Here is a 14736-nt window from a genome sequence, read left to right as displayed (position 1 = left end):
TGGTAACGGGTGTCAATTACTTCAACATCTTCTTTTTTTTCCTTTCTTTTTTTTCTTTTTTTTTTTTTCTTAAATAATAGTTTTAAGTACCTATGGGAGAGTTAAGAGCTCTGTGTTCAAGGCAGCATCACAGCCGGGTTACCATAGAGGGCACATCTTTCCCCTTTTCCCACGTCACACACGTCAACGTCCGCAGAAGCTGGGTTCATTCTCCATGTATTCTCCATGGGGTGAAAGTGCATAGGAGTGGGGTTCCCACCATTGCAGCAAGGATCCTCTCACAGTAGTAAGGCCTTTTATCATTACATCGTGAACTGCATTAGCGTCAGTGTCGGCACAGTGACAATTTCAGCTTGTGGAGATCCGGCAAGCTCCTCCTCGGTATGTAATTGTGGGTGTGTGAGTGTAAATCTGTGTATATGTGTATACTGGTCTAAGAGGAGGGGCAGAGGCCGTTTATATATATATATATATATATATATATATATATATATATATATATATGCCCTCATTTCAGCCCCTTCCGGAGCTTCCTGTTTAGGCTCTGCCTCCTCCACCAGTTACTGACGCTCTTCCTCTTCAGCCTCCTCTTGAATCACCTGGATGTCGTCCGAGGATGGCGAGGACGGGGTCGCACTGGGGCTGTCGGCCTGCTGCTGCTGCTGCTTGCTCAGCTCCCGACTCTTCTCCTCTTCCTCTATGGCCTTCTTCCATATCTTGTGATTCTCTGTCAGGTGCTGCATGATGTTGCAGAAAAGCCGACGTCGACCCTTCCTCCGCTCTGTAAGGAAATTACATCATCACAAAAACTGCACTGGACACAGCAAGCTAATGCAAGCACTTGGTTCTTTTTATGTATATATGCATGTCTAGGATGGACTCCTTAAAATACAAGTCGCAATCTACAGGACCACATCCCCAATAAGGCTGTTTTGTAACTACTGTAAAATGGCTGTCAAAAAAAATAAGTAATGCATACTTGGTTCAAGCTCTTCCTCCAACTCATCTTCATCAGTTTCAGTGTCCTCAGCCTCCTCATCTTCATCTTCAGAGCCTTCTTCATCGATCCAGTAGCCAGGAAGCAGGCCAGCAGCATCATAAGAGTTGCACAGGGGTCCTACAATATGCGTGATGAAGGACTCCTGCAGCTTGGCCAGCTGGGGCGTGGAACGGTCCATGAAGGGACTAACGGGTAGTCCAAGACTGGCTTCTTCATCGCCCTTGAATTGGAAAGGAAACACACTCAGGAAATGTACAGCTACAAACACATCCACAATCATAATCATATTTAAAATTTCAAAACACCCTGTGGAAAAAATTTCGGTTTCCAAAATCTTTACCTCATTTACCATTACTTGACACTGAAATGCTTTGTGAAGTGCCTCAAGACTACACAACTATACAAGAGAATATTTTAGGTCACGTTCTAATGAACGCATAAATAAAATATGGAAGATGTAAAATGCAAATATGTTTAAATTGATGATGTGTCTCATGCAAGTAAAGGAGGCAGTGACGGTTCTGGGCTGAAACATTTGAAAAGAAACTGTCATACAAGTTCTCTTACTTGCTCATAAAACTCATTAACGATGCCCTCTGTCCATTTCAAATGAAGGCTGCGGTCTTTTGCTGGTCCATTAATGTCTGCCAGCTTAATGCATACTTGGCAAACCAACAACCTGTCGTTTTCATTAGTCCAGTCGATTCCTGGGCTATTCACATCATTAACCTTTAGAAAAACAAACAAACAAACAAACATTTAGCAATTTTTAGACAAAATGACATTTATTAATTTGCTTAACCTTGATTGAGCATGAACATTGAGTGATTAGGTTTTTTTGAAACTTATAACATGCTACTTCAAATCTATGTTCATTCGAAACAATCAATGACATGTAGTGACAACTAACTGGAAGAGATACGGTCATGGTTGCCACCCACCTTTGCGTTGAACTCCGCAAGAAAGTCAAAGTGCTTCTTCAAATCTGTAGCAAGAATGGCCTCAATGACAAGGAACCTAAAACGCTTGAACTCAACATGATCCAAGTTGACCAGGAAGTTGAACTGTGGTCGGGATAGGAACAGGCTCCAGGCAGCTGCCGCATGGTGGTTCTCCAGAACCGAGCGATCGTTATACAACACCGCCTGCATGAGAGAGAGAGAGAGAGAGAGAGAGAGAGGGGCAGCCACTTCAACTCTATGCTCTGATTATAACATGAAATTCAAATAACAGGGAAAGAGCAACCTACATTAAACCCTTTTACTGATTAGAAATATCCCAACAAAACTCCTCTAAAGGAGGATGTGGTGAGTGGTTTTCATTGTTTAACGTTCTTTTGGGAGTTGTTAAAATGCAATCGTCTGCAGGAACTGAAAATTTCGGATAAAATCCAACATGAACTTGGAACAAGCCTACAAATTAAAATTCCAGAGAAATATATTAACAAACTTCAGCAATAATTTAGATTTTTTCAACATGTGCATTGTTCAGTTATGCTTTATCCTAAGTGCCTCATCCTTTTTCAACTACCTGAGGTGCATTAGTGGCTACAAGAAAGGCATTTGTGCGACCAGGATGATCGTAGTCATGCATAGCAGCTGCTACATATAGTGCCATGAGCTCCAGAGCAGGGACATTCCAGGCCAAACAGCCATAACTGTCATCTGAGATTGAAGAGCTTTTGGAGGAGGCGTACGACACCCTGCCAGGAGAGATCCCACTGTCTGAATCTGGAGAGAAAAGAAATACACTCAGCATTTTGAAACACAGACGCAGAACATGTGGTTACATCTGGAAGAAAAAAAAAAACGGAACAGAGAAGCACTGTGATGAAAATAAAGGACTCTCTCCCAAGCTGAGATCACGCTCGCCAAATGTGAAGGAATTTATTAAGCCGACTACACGGCAGGGTTTAAGGCCGTATATACCCGTTACCGCGGCGATTAATCACGGTGGGAGAGATCCACCAAAGTGAGGTAGGTTACCACTGCAGGCTACGTGTGAAAACTTCATGAATTCATCTGTGTCACATCTGTACAGCTGAGGCAGTGCCAAACAATGAAGTCATTCCTCCGTGTGTGTGTGACGGCACACTTTTAGAAGTCCAGCCCTCGGCACTCCCGACGCCGTGCCTGCAGTGTGGACCAGTGGCTGAGTGACTCAGACTGCACTCCATTTGACAAATTAAATGGTCCATCAGCAGTCTTAAAATACCCCACCAAAATGCTGAGCTAGCAGCAGCAACATCAGATCTCAATCACAATGGAGCCTCACTTATCCATTGCCAGCCGTTCCTTTGGTGGCTATCACAGGAATCAGCAGCAAGCTTTAATTAATATCCAATGGATAAAGGGTACGTGGAACGTAAGTAGCTGAGACACGACTGACAATAAAGCCAGTTTAACCGCAAAATATAAGCCCCGTCTGAGGAGAAGTGACTTGCGCTTCTAACACAGTGCGTTTCCTGTTCTTTTTATTCTGACAGCAGTGTTTTAGAGATCCTTTCACCTTGTTAGGGAAAAAAAAAATATCTGGGGTTTAAGAGCAGATTGGGGAGAATGAGGAGTACCTGTATCACTTCCTGTCACATGCTCGTTGTGGATCTGCTGAAAACCAGGGATTGGCCGGGTGGTGAGGTACCACACTGCATGGAGGACATCAGTGGCATGGACTCGATTATGATCTAAGGGAGGGACACACTGCTATGATGCTTTGTGTGCAGAACAGAGTAAGACAGCATGTTTCTCATGTCATTTAAAAGTAAGACAAATCTTCACTGAATGCCACTATGCGTATGTTTTATAAATAAACATCAACAACATCAGTTTTATTCTCACAGGGAATGTCCCGATAGCCGTTCTCCAGAGCGCAGAAGTACGTCATGAATTCCCTGGCGGGGATTTTGAAGATTTCAAACAGACCCATGTCTTGGAACAAAGTGTACGCCACCTGAGAGAAGCAAACAAATAGATCTTCATTAAAGACAGCAGCAACACGATGCCAGCAAGCCATCAAGTCCCTGCAGGATGGGCTTTATCAGACGCTGTATGGTATAGGCTTTACGCATACACTTGGCCTCTGCCAATCACAAAAGACAGATTCATTTTCTCAACATTTCATGCATCAGCAATACTTCAAAAAAAAAAAAAAAAAAAAAGGCACTCATGAATACTGCGATGCAATTAAGGATTCAAGAATGACTCAGGTCCCGGGAACACAAAGTAAAAAAAAACAAACAAACAAAAAAAAAAAAACGTGTACAGCGTCTGGAAAAGACTCAACCTACATAACTGAGTATTCTTCCCGTCTTTCCTCCTGTCCTGTCCACCAGGTCAAAGATCTGGAAGTTCCAGGTGTTGATCTTCTCCATAAGGGCTTGATGATCCTCCAGCAGGGGGTCGAGTCTGAACTCCTCCTCACTCTGCCAGAGAAACATGCAGTCACTTAATCCCGTCCTCACATGCACTCATCCCCCTGAGGCACCACTATCATCTGTCTGTTGGAGAGCCACTCAGCGACTTGGCTATAAATCCACCAACCACAAGATAATGCAGAGGCACTGCAATCATAAAAAAGCCAGGACATCTGTGGCAAGTATTTCTTCAGCTAACTGTTCAATTACCCCATCAGAACTTTGTTCGCTTGTTCAACAGCTTGCTACATTAACAAGGTCCAGATTGTCTAATAAAACTGGCAAAAGCTCTGCTGAATCAATGCAGGGTCATTTCCGGTCAGACAGTCATTTGCTATGTTAAGAGGACAGCAAAGCACAAATAACAGTTGCATTAGTAACTTTAGATTACTCATGCTTCTTTCCAGTGCAATCAGCAAGACAAGACACATTACAAAGTACACTCTGGCAAGAGTTCTGGCCAGGGTGTTCAAAGGATTTTCCCGCTGGACTGAGTCTCTCAGCTTGAACATTAAGCATGAAGGGCTCGCTTCATTGTTTCATTTTAATTGTTGGTTCTATAACGCATAAAAATGAAGTGCTGGACTCTATACCTCTGGGTCCTGAATCTGCTGCTCCTCACTGGGATTGTCCACCTCCTCATCCTCCTCTTTCGGCGGTGTCCCTCTGTCTCTGTCCCTCCCTGTGTCCGGAGTCCTCCCATCCTGAGGTTCTGTCTCTACGCTCTCCTCCCTGATCAGCCCCTCTGTGTGCTCACTGCTCTCACCTGTCGAGAGAGAAATGGCCGAAGTGCTGTTCACAAAGTTTGTCCTCACTAATGAGCACAAAGAGAACGCACAAAAAACTCCTAAAACTACACTTTTAATTGTGCGCATAGTCTGGTACTTATTTGACAGCTTTCAACGCTATCTATGAGCTGTCTACATAGTTTCTGTCATAGTAAAGTTAACAAAAGTGCTATTAATGCGCCTCAGTCCCTGGCAAACTCTTACCCTCACCGACTCTGCATTTATAAAACCAGTGCCCTGAGATGTAGCTCATATCTACAAGACTTTTCTGTCTCCTTACTTCCTATAACTGATTAAAGACCATAATAACTCCAGAGCCAGTCAGAGCAGGGTATGCTCTCCTACTCTTGATTCCTCTGAGTCAGAGTGAGTTTTTATCTTCTCCCTGTTGATTTAGGCTAGCTCATCGGGCCCAGCATCACAGAAAACTGCTTTGCAACAATGTGTGATGAAAGAGAGCTAAAGAAATAAAACTGAATTTAATTTAGCCTGTGTAATTAAATGTTATCATTGATATTATTGATACCATTATTGTTAAAGCGGTAATGTTAACCTGTTCTTGTTACAGAATATTGATTGGTCTTGGATCTGGGTGGGGCATACCTGAGCGTCTACGTTGCATCTCAGCACTAGAGAGCAGATGGCCCTCACCTCCATCTATACTGGACCCGCTCTTCAGCAACTGGCGCCCACAACTGAGGAGAATGAGTAGAGTCATTAATACAGCTATTGTCTCAAAACACTACGTACTCAACAACAGAACAATGCAAAATGGTGGAGATTCCAAAGATCCTCAGCTGGATATTCCCAGAGTAAAAACACTGTTTATACCTGGTGCAGAGGGGGCCAGGAGCTGAGCGGAACTGCTGCTGGAAGTCTGGGGAGCTGAGCGCGTAACCTAGAGGCTTGTGTAGGTTCACACTTGGTTTGGTGAGGATGTCTGCCGTGTCTGGGAACTCCACTGGAGAGCGGGTCACCAGAGAGGAGCCAGCAGCGGGGGGGCTGTGATTAGGAGAGCTGACAGGACTCAGACTTGGGGACGTACCTGATGTCGGAGAGGAAAGACATAATCACGTACACATACGGCTTAAACTACCATAGCATATTCACAACCCAACACAGTTCATTGCTCTGAGAGAGATTTACAAGACAGTGAAGCATGGCAGGAGAGTTCATATTGTTCCCTGGTCTTTCTCTGGAAGGGTCTGAGAGGAATGGATCATCTTCATGATGTGAATCTAACTGAGCAGCACCAACCTGCTCTCCGGGGTACTGCATGGTAGGTCAAGGTGACAGAAGAGGACCTCTGCTTGGGAATGGTCAGCAAGTTGGTGTTGGGCCCATTAGACAGAGGCCCCTGGCTTTAGGGACACAAAGTGTTCAAAAGTAAAACAGACGGAAAGTCCAAACAACAAAATGTTTATATCAGGGGTCTCTAGCCATGAGAGTCAGCGTGTTTGGGATTTTGTTTTTATCTCTGCACTTTGTTGAGTGATTAGCTGAGAGACTGTTTAATAAAAGAAAGGACCTCTCGTCTTTGTTACGCAGCAGCTGGCTCTTTTTTTTTTTTCTGAGGTTTAACACTGCCACCTACAGGTCTACTAGAAAAACTACAGACAGCCTTATCATAGTCAACAAAAAGAACCAAGCAAACTTCATTTAAAAAAAAACAAAAGAAAAAAAAAACAGAAAAAAAATCACAGAAAAACAACAGGAAATAATTACAAAAAAAAAAGAGTTTGTTTCTGAACAAAGAGCTGGTGATGGAGTCATGCCAGAGAGGGTCTGTAACTGGCCTCAGCTTTAATGTTCACCTGAGCTTGACTAAGCCCTTCCTCAGAGTTCACACACCTGACCTGGAAGGACTTGACATTTAGCAGCAATACTGTCATGACTCCATCACGTCACACTAATACACTAATCTACGAAAACATCATGGATATAGGCGTGAGAGAGCAAATTTCTGTGAGGCAAACTGGTTCACAGGGTATAAGAAACACTCTGTGTAATAGCATGTGATGACAGAGAAGCCTCTCGTATGGAAGGGCTAAATTGTATGGCTGTACAGACCTGCTGCTGCTGAGCTCAGGGTGTGGCCTCTTGCCACTGCTTCGGTCCCAGCGTGAAGCCGCTAACTCCAGAGGAGCCAGTGAGGAGGAGGCAGAGCTCCTTCTAGGCTGAGGGGTGGGCAGACTGTTCCTGCTGCTTAGACCCTGAGAAAGAGAGAGCGATTGAGAGAGAGAGAGAGAGAGAGAGAGAGAGAGAGAGATAAATGGAGAGTCAGGCCCATGCTAAGCCCAAATTTCATATGATTATTAATTTTATTCTCTTTAGTTTAACATAATGTAACAGATCTCTCACTGACCCTTACTGGCTTTCTGTCTGCCCTTTCTGTAGGGTCATCCATTTCTGTGCAAGGGTAAAAGCCAGGGAAGGGGGTGAAGGGGTTGACACGTGGTCGGCAGGAGCCAGAGAAGGTGCCCATGAGACTACTGATGCTTCGCAGTGAGGAGACCACATGAGGTGAGAGTGAGGAGTCCAGCAGCAGCTCAGACACCAAGTTCCTGGCCTCGTTTATCACAGACAGGTCCACCCCGTTCCCACTCACAGCACCCTGTCAAAAACAATACCACACCAGTACAGAGCAGCCCTACTCAACAAGCTATTCCACAGTAGACATTAGGTCTCACACAATGACCTCCACTGGGAAGGAGGTCACTGACACCTAGCAAGATCAGTATCTAAAATGTTGAAATAGTTCCTCCCCACTGAGAAAGTTTATAATGAAATTGTAAGGGTCAGAAATTGTAAGGGTCAGTCAATCAAGTGTTGTAAATATGGTGTCCTTTAAAGAAAGAAAGAAAGAAAGAAAGAGGTGAAGAAAAAAGAGGGAATGAGAGAGGGGAAAAAAGAAAGAGAAAGAAAGAAAGAAAGGAACAAAAAGAGGGGAAGAAAAAAGAAGGAATGAGAAAAAGAAAGAAAGAAAGAAAGAAAGAAAGAAAGTAAAAGAGGGGAAGAAAAAAGAAGGAATGAGAGGGGGAAAGAGAAAGAAAGAAAGAAAGAAAGAAAGAAAGAAAGAAAGAAAGAAAGAAAGAAAGAAAGAAAGAAATTTGAGTGGAGTGCAAAAAACACTTTATGGTGCTGTGTTGCCCTCGTGTGGTACAGTAGGGGCACAACAGTAAGGGGGGAAAAAAAGCCTTTACCTAATCACTGAATTCTTGTGTTCTACAGGCTCTGTGCAAATGAGATTGTTTCTGCTTTTATACAGAACCCTAACTACTTTAAGACTTTTAGCAGGTTGCATTAGCTGCAGAGAGTGACTCATTCTAAAACTGACTTACTCGTTTTAATTAAGTACCTAATACAGTTTTAGTTGAAATCCATTCCAAAAAAAAAAAAAGTGGTTCCATGGTATTATGTGAGAGGAAAGAATATAAAGCAGATCTCCGTTAATCGATTTCCAGGACCGTGCACGCACACGCTGCACTCATTTTATTGATTGTGTGTAATTGAGAGGTGTGTTTGGGTAGAGATGCAAGTAATAAAAGAGAGTGGTGGTATGCTCCAGCCTTATGTGCAGTCAAAGTGCACAGTGAGCACTTCCTCTGAGCCGTGACGTCAGTGGCCTTATGTAAGTCTGGCTGACGCTAATCCGCTCGGCTCACTGCAGTTATCAGTGTGAGGCAGATGGGAGGGCTACAGGTCCAGACAGGCTAACGGCTAGACCGCTCCTACTCTGCTGAACTTAGTTATAACGTCCTCTTTCCTTCACGTTCGGAGAGAAAGGACGGTGGCCTCTGAAGAACAGATCGCCATGTTCTACCTGCATGTTGTGTGGCAGTCAATGAGAACACTACATTCTGTACCAACACACACACACACACACACACACACTGAGACGCACTGACAAACACTTAAGAAAAATGAGGTCAGATGACAATTCAATTCAATTAAATTTTTTTAAAAGAAAAAAAGGTCTATAGAATATGAGGAGAAATGGGGATGTGTGTCTTTACTCAAAAGGGATGTAATGTAACACTTCCACTCAAATAGTTTAAAATATACATATTTCAAAAATAATGCTTAGATACATTAACTGACGGAATCCGTTCCGATAAAAACATACGGTCCATTCACATTTAATAATTTATTTAACAAATAACATGAGAATTGACTGAACAAACCAAGCATTCTCTCAGCATAGCCAGAGGGAGAACTGACCTGATACTGTGGTTTGTACCATTGTTTCAGGTCCCAGTCCCACAGGATCATCTAGAAAAAAAAAAAAAAACAGAGGCCATTTAAAACTTACATCAGCCGCTGCACAAATACTCTGAATAGATTAGCAAAGCTATTTATAATGAAGCATAACTTCAGTGTCTGCACTTGTTCCTGTTGATATTCTGGGTGAGAAAAACAATATTTAGTGATTGTCTCAGCAAATGATGCAGATAGCATTGTGCAGTTAGCCTATAATGGCAGTCAGAGAGTACTGTAAAGTACAGGAAACTGCTAGCATTTTCATGAGCCTGAAATTGAAAACCAAACTTAGTCCTCTCGCAGAAAGGAAAACAAAAAAAGGCAAACCACTGAAACCACAATGAGACGTCAACAATGGCACTGTTTGATCTTATCAGGCCAAACTACGTCATTTGACTGCATTTCCTCACTTCACTATCGACCTCAGAGAAAAGTCACCAAGTACCACAGCACCAAATCCCACAGTGCAATCATACATACACCATACATACACCAGATGTACAGCTCTTAGCTCTACTAGGAAACTGTAATACAGTGTTAAATTAAATTTTTAAAAAAAAGAAAGAGAGAGAGAGAGAGAAAAAAAAGTCCATAAGGCCCGTAAGTTTTTTTGTTTGTTATGAGGAGTACGTTGAAATGATGTTCTCAAAAACAAAATGAACTAACATATGACAAACAACAGAGACTTCAGAAAACAGGTTATCACAATGCTCACACTAATTCAAGCTCAACAACTTAAAATGAACAAATAACCAGGACTGTCTTTCAATATAGTCTTTATCTCAACATCAAATGCTTTTTTAAGTGTAATACTTGAGCACAACAATGTTAAGTATGAAAATGCAGTAATCAGCTCTACAACAGCGACTGCAGGGGTCTACATATTATACACCTCTGAGCTGCTGGTGAAGGAGAGAGTGCAGTCGCCATGTTCAACACAGAGAGTGTGTGGGCTACAGATGCTGTACACCGACTGACCAGAAGGGGGAGTGCTAACGATGTATGAGTTGGTAGTAGTGGGATTTAGCTGTTTCAGACCATCTCTCTGACCAGTAGAACAAAGCGGACCACAAGCACCAGTCATCCACACCTGCTCTACATGTCTAATCTGTCACTGCAGTCACACGCTCTTTACACGTAACTGTCACTTTCAGGTGCTTGGTGCCAAACTGTCTCAACCACATGGGTGTTACTGCAATGGAGCTTCTAGAGGGGTACAGATGGAAGTGATCAGTGCTGTTTCAAACAGCGAAACAAAACAGAAAAAGAGAGAGGCAGATACTGATGTGTACTCAAAAAAAAAAGTGAACAAGAGGAACACTGACAAAACCTCAGAAGAAGAAAATGATCAATAAGCTCCACATCATTTTTGTAGTTTTTCCTTCTACTGTGTCAGGCATTCTCAGATGTTTCATTGATCAGACAGAGATGATCCCTGTTTGTCATCAACATCTGTTTAACGCCAGTAGACATTTAGTACAGCAAATAAGCACTGCCATGGCAACCTGACAGAGGCAAGCAAACAATGGTACAAATGCCATGGTAACCAGATGTCGAGAGCAGGCCAGAGGAGAGATGAGCTGGATGGAGGATGACGCTGCACACAGCACCTCTTTCTCTTCCCTGCTAACCTGCTTATTTAGGACATCAACCAATCAAATGAGTTCTACTCAGATTATAGTATGACCTGTTCAGACACATCCATATATCCGCATTCCACACATGGCAACGCTTTCTATGTTGAAACCACGGTGACAGTGTATATTATGACAGTGCTTGAAACCATGGTGAAGTGTATATTATGGTCTGTTCAACCAATCTCTTTCTACCTTATTTTGTTCATCTGTGGTCAGGAACAGAAACGAAAACCGTAATACCTAAACGGTTGAGGATTCTCATGCTTCCAAAGATCTAGACACACCACAAATTTCATCACATGAATATCATTTGGCACACTTGACTGACTGACAAGCAGAAGTGACTGTATAATTAATTTAGAGAAAAATGTGTTCTGACAGTTTTGTCTGGAGTAAGAATAGGCTTTGACTTGATGTAAAAATACTGGGTATGATGCGGACCAAATGGGGTCAACTATTTCCTATAGCCCCAGCGGATCCCTAGCACTAAGTTCCTAAATCCAAACAATGGACATCTCATTCTTTCCAGGAAAGATTACCTGTGTGGTGCGGGTATTGTGGGTACAACATGTTGTGAGGTTTCCAACGTACACACACACACGGTCTCAGAGCATAAACTTTAAAGGACACACTGGACACACCGTCTTCAACATAAATAATACTTTTGACTCGAGTCACTACGTGGAACTTACTTATCATGTTATGGTAGTCATGGTGCTGCATATTGACCATAAATGATTCAGTCTAAAATAGAACACAATGGAACACACTTATCAGCAATATAAAGTTGGTTCTGCTATGTATTAGGCTGATAACATGTTTATAGCTCAGGTGAAATGGGGTAGTGATAACGAGGGTGCAAATAAACAAAATGCAGATAATGGTGGTCCTAAGTGACTGCTTGGACGGAACAATTATCCCTTCAAGATGTAATAGTCGCCTGTGCTCAGAGATGACCTGCTGGTTATTGTGGTGGGAATAGAAGGAAGTGTGTATCTGAGGCTCTCTAACTTTCCTAGCTCTAAGCAACAGTTTTATGGCACAAGGAAGAATGACTTTTCATCCCAGAGTGCAAAGCCAGGTAAGAATGGTCAACAAAAACATTCCTACATAACACGCAGCTAACCTCAGACAACCATCTGTCAACAGCCCTCATCAATATGATGGCTCTGCTTAACCACAGGCACATAATCTACTCACAGAGACTGTGTGAGGGTCAGCAGCGCATTATAATGACAACCATTCATGATGGTGTTTGTTGTTGTAGTTGTTGTTGTTGTTGTTATCATTATTATTATTATTATTATTTAGAGTTAAGATTAGGTAAAAGACAAAAAAATCTCAAATATTTACATTGTTTTCCAGAACAGCAAACTGCACGTTCTCATGCAAGGACCACCACAGTGTTTAAAGTCAATCACTTAGGCTAAATCCTTATGCCATCACATTGCATTATATATCTATTTTCATGATATCACCATGTTTTCAGTGAGAACACAGATATATAAATATGAAAATATGTTATTTGAAAATTGAACTGACATTGCGTCAGCCTACACAGATATTTTCCCAGTAGCCTTCTATGTCATAGGCTGCAGCTCTTCACACTATATGCCACTCATGTTCAGCTCCATTTCATGCCCTGCTGCTATCAAGCATATGATACACAGACAAGCTCTAAGTCTGATAAATGTACACACAAACATGAGGATATGAACTCAGTATTCTTTTATTATACACTATCATTGGCATATATTTTCCCAAAACAATCAAATTTTGACGCCGTTGGCTAAAGAGAGAAATGGAAACTATTTTAGTAGGCCACGCTACTCACTACTATCATGATTTTTTTTTTTTTTTTTTTTTTTTTGTGATTGCGCAAAGTTTACCAAACTAAATTTTTGTTGTTAATTGCATTTTTCAAATCAGTATGTTAAAATGACCAAACCTATAGAAGAAGAGAAAAACAGATGATAGCCAGGTTGATTAGCCTTGACTAAGACAACTGAAATGTTAAGTAAGTTAAGCTAACATAGGGTAAAGTAAGGCAAACATGGATATTTGCTCTATCTGACAGGATTTACCAGGATCCTACATCTGGGGGAAACGGCCTGTAAAACTATTTACTGCTCAGCTCTAGGAACACAGTAATGATACCTCCTAGGTGGAGAAAATAGCAATAATAATAACAATAATAGGAGAAAATTGCAGCTTTATGCTGAGAATCAAAAAGTTTTGTTTTTCAGGGACTAATTTATAATTGCTGATATTTGTGCATATGAGGGAGGTCTGGGGACGAGTGTCAAGGAACAAAGTCATGACACTGCAGTTTGAATATCACAACTTTTTGGCTTCTGTTTCTTTCATTTAACTATTTTAGAAATCAACATTTCTTCATTTTTCATATGGAAAATTTTAGGCGTGAGAGCAGCGGTGTAAGATACTTGGAAAAACACACAAGAGTATTTCACTGAATTTTCACCCTTTGTTGGTATCAGATTTTTCTAGGTTGTGAACTGCTGACAGAATCATTTTAATTGTGGTACATCACTCAACAGTATTTTAATTTGGACAAAAGCTTAATGAAGAGAGATTTTTCATTGTTACAGAAAACAAAAACAGGCTGAGACGCATTGGAAGCATATTGGGTGGGAACATTTTCAGGGCTAAAACACGTCGGAAGCACGCTGGGTGGAACATTTGTGACAGTGTGTGTGTGTGTGTGTGTGAGAGAGAGTGTGTGTGTGTGTGTGTGTACGTATTTAAAGAGTGTTGGCGTTCGTGTTTTTAGTCCTGTGGATGTCACCATCCTGACGTCAACACTGGCTCATATCTCTCAGTTCTCCTCAGCAGCTGCTGAGACTGTGGGAAAGTCCAGAGCAGAGTTCAGATGATCACAAAACAAGCCAGACAAAGACAACATCAAGCGGCCTTTCTCGTTACTAATTAAAGTTCTGATAATATTAGGACTCGGGATTGAAATGACGGTAGAACTTGAACCAAGTAGATATCAGAATTAAAGAATTAAAACTACTGCTTTTCAAATAAAGTTCAAGGCTAACTGCAACTGTTAGTCCTAATTTCTAATTTTCAGTCATTCAATGTGGTGCAGATTCATTAGAGCAGATGTAAATATCATACCACAAAAAAGAAATCTGTAATACCCTAATGCTGCTGTCTCATCCAATAACAATCAAAGGCCCATATAGTTCTCCAGCGAACCCCAGTCGTACTTAACATGCTGTTCTGTATGTCACGAAGGGCTTGTTTTTAAGTGAGAGAGCATGAGGTTGACTAAGCCCCTGTCTGTGATTGGACCTCAACTCCCAAGTCAGCGCAGGGCTCTGAGGAGGATTGGAAAGGAGCAGGGGAGGGACAGCTGTGTCATTAGGTGGACCTGGCAGCAGCATGGAAAATTCTTTGAGGGGGGGGGGGGCAGGAGTAAAGCGTCATCCGGCGCGTTTCACACTCATCCATCACTTCTTTCCTCAGGTGTTGTTTTGAGTCAGTACTCAAATCATCCAAAACAGTCTGCTCCCCTCTCTCTGTCTGTCTTTCTTTCTCGCTCTCTCTCTCTCTCTCTCTCTCTCTCTCTCTTTCTGAACAAAACCATCTACAGTAATATGAATTATGTAAATG

At 42.0% G+C, this 14736-nt stretch overlaps 1 protein-coding gene across 1 annotated transcript in view; it reads right to left on the bottom strand.

Annotated features, from left to right (window-relative positions):
- Positions 1 to 499: 499 nt before the first annotated feature.
- Positions 500 to 14736, bottom strand: part of pde3b (phosphodiesterase 3B) — a 37889-nt gene continuing 23652 nt past the window's right edge. Inside the window, exons 2-16 of the mRNA XM_030794414.1 lie at positions 9422 to 9472; positions 7566 to 7814; positions 7271 to 7413; positions 6458 to 6561; positions 6032 to 6245; positions 5804 to 5895; positions 5006 to 5178; positions 4287 to 4421; positions 3838 to 3949; positions 3570 to 3683; positions 2531 to 2730; positions 1942 to 2145; positions 1568 to 1729; positions 980 to 1220; positions 500 to 781 (exon numbers count right to left, since the gene is read on the bottom strand). Coding sequence (XP_030650274.1) covers positions 561 to 781; positions 980 to 1220; positions 1568 to 1729; positions 1942 to 2145; positions 2531 to 2730; positions 3570 to 3683; positions 3838 to 3949; positions 4287 to 4421; positions 5006 to 5178; positions 5804 to 5895; positions 6032 to 6245; positions 6458 to 6561; positions 7271 to 7413; positions 7566 to 7814; positions 9422 to 9472 — 2415 coding nt within the window. The 3' untranslated portion in view covers positions 500 to 560. The remainder of the gene's footprint in view (positions 782 to 979; positions 1221 to 1567; positions 1730 to 1941; positions 2146 to 2530; positions 2731 to 3569; positions 3684 to 3837; positions 3950 to 4286; positions 4422 to 5005; positions 5179 to 5803; positions 5896 to 6031; positions 6246 to 6457; positions 6562 to 7270; positions 7414 to 7565; positions 7815 to 9421; positions 9473 to 14736) is intronic.

Source organism: Chanos chanos, chromosome 2 (assembly GCF_902362185.1).
Source record: "Chanos chanos chromosome 2, fChaCha1.1, whole genome shotgun sequence".
NCBI lineage: Eukaryota > Metazoa > Chordata > Actinopteri > Gonorynchiformes > Chanidae > Chanos > Chanos chanos.
The sequence above is the reverse complement of the archived record's forward strand: the minus strand, read 5'-3'. Positions and strand labels throughout refer to the sequence as shown.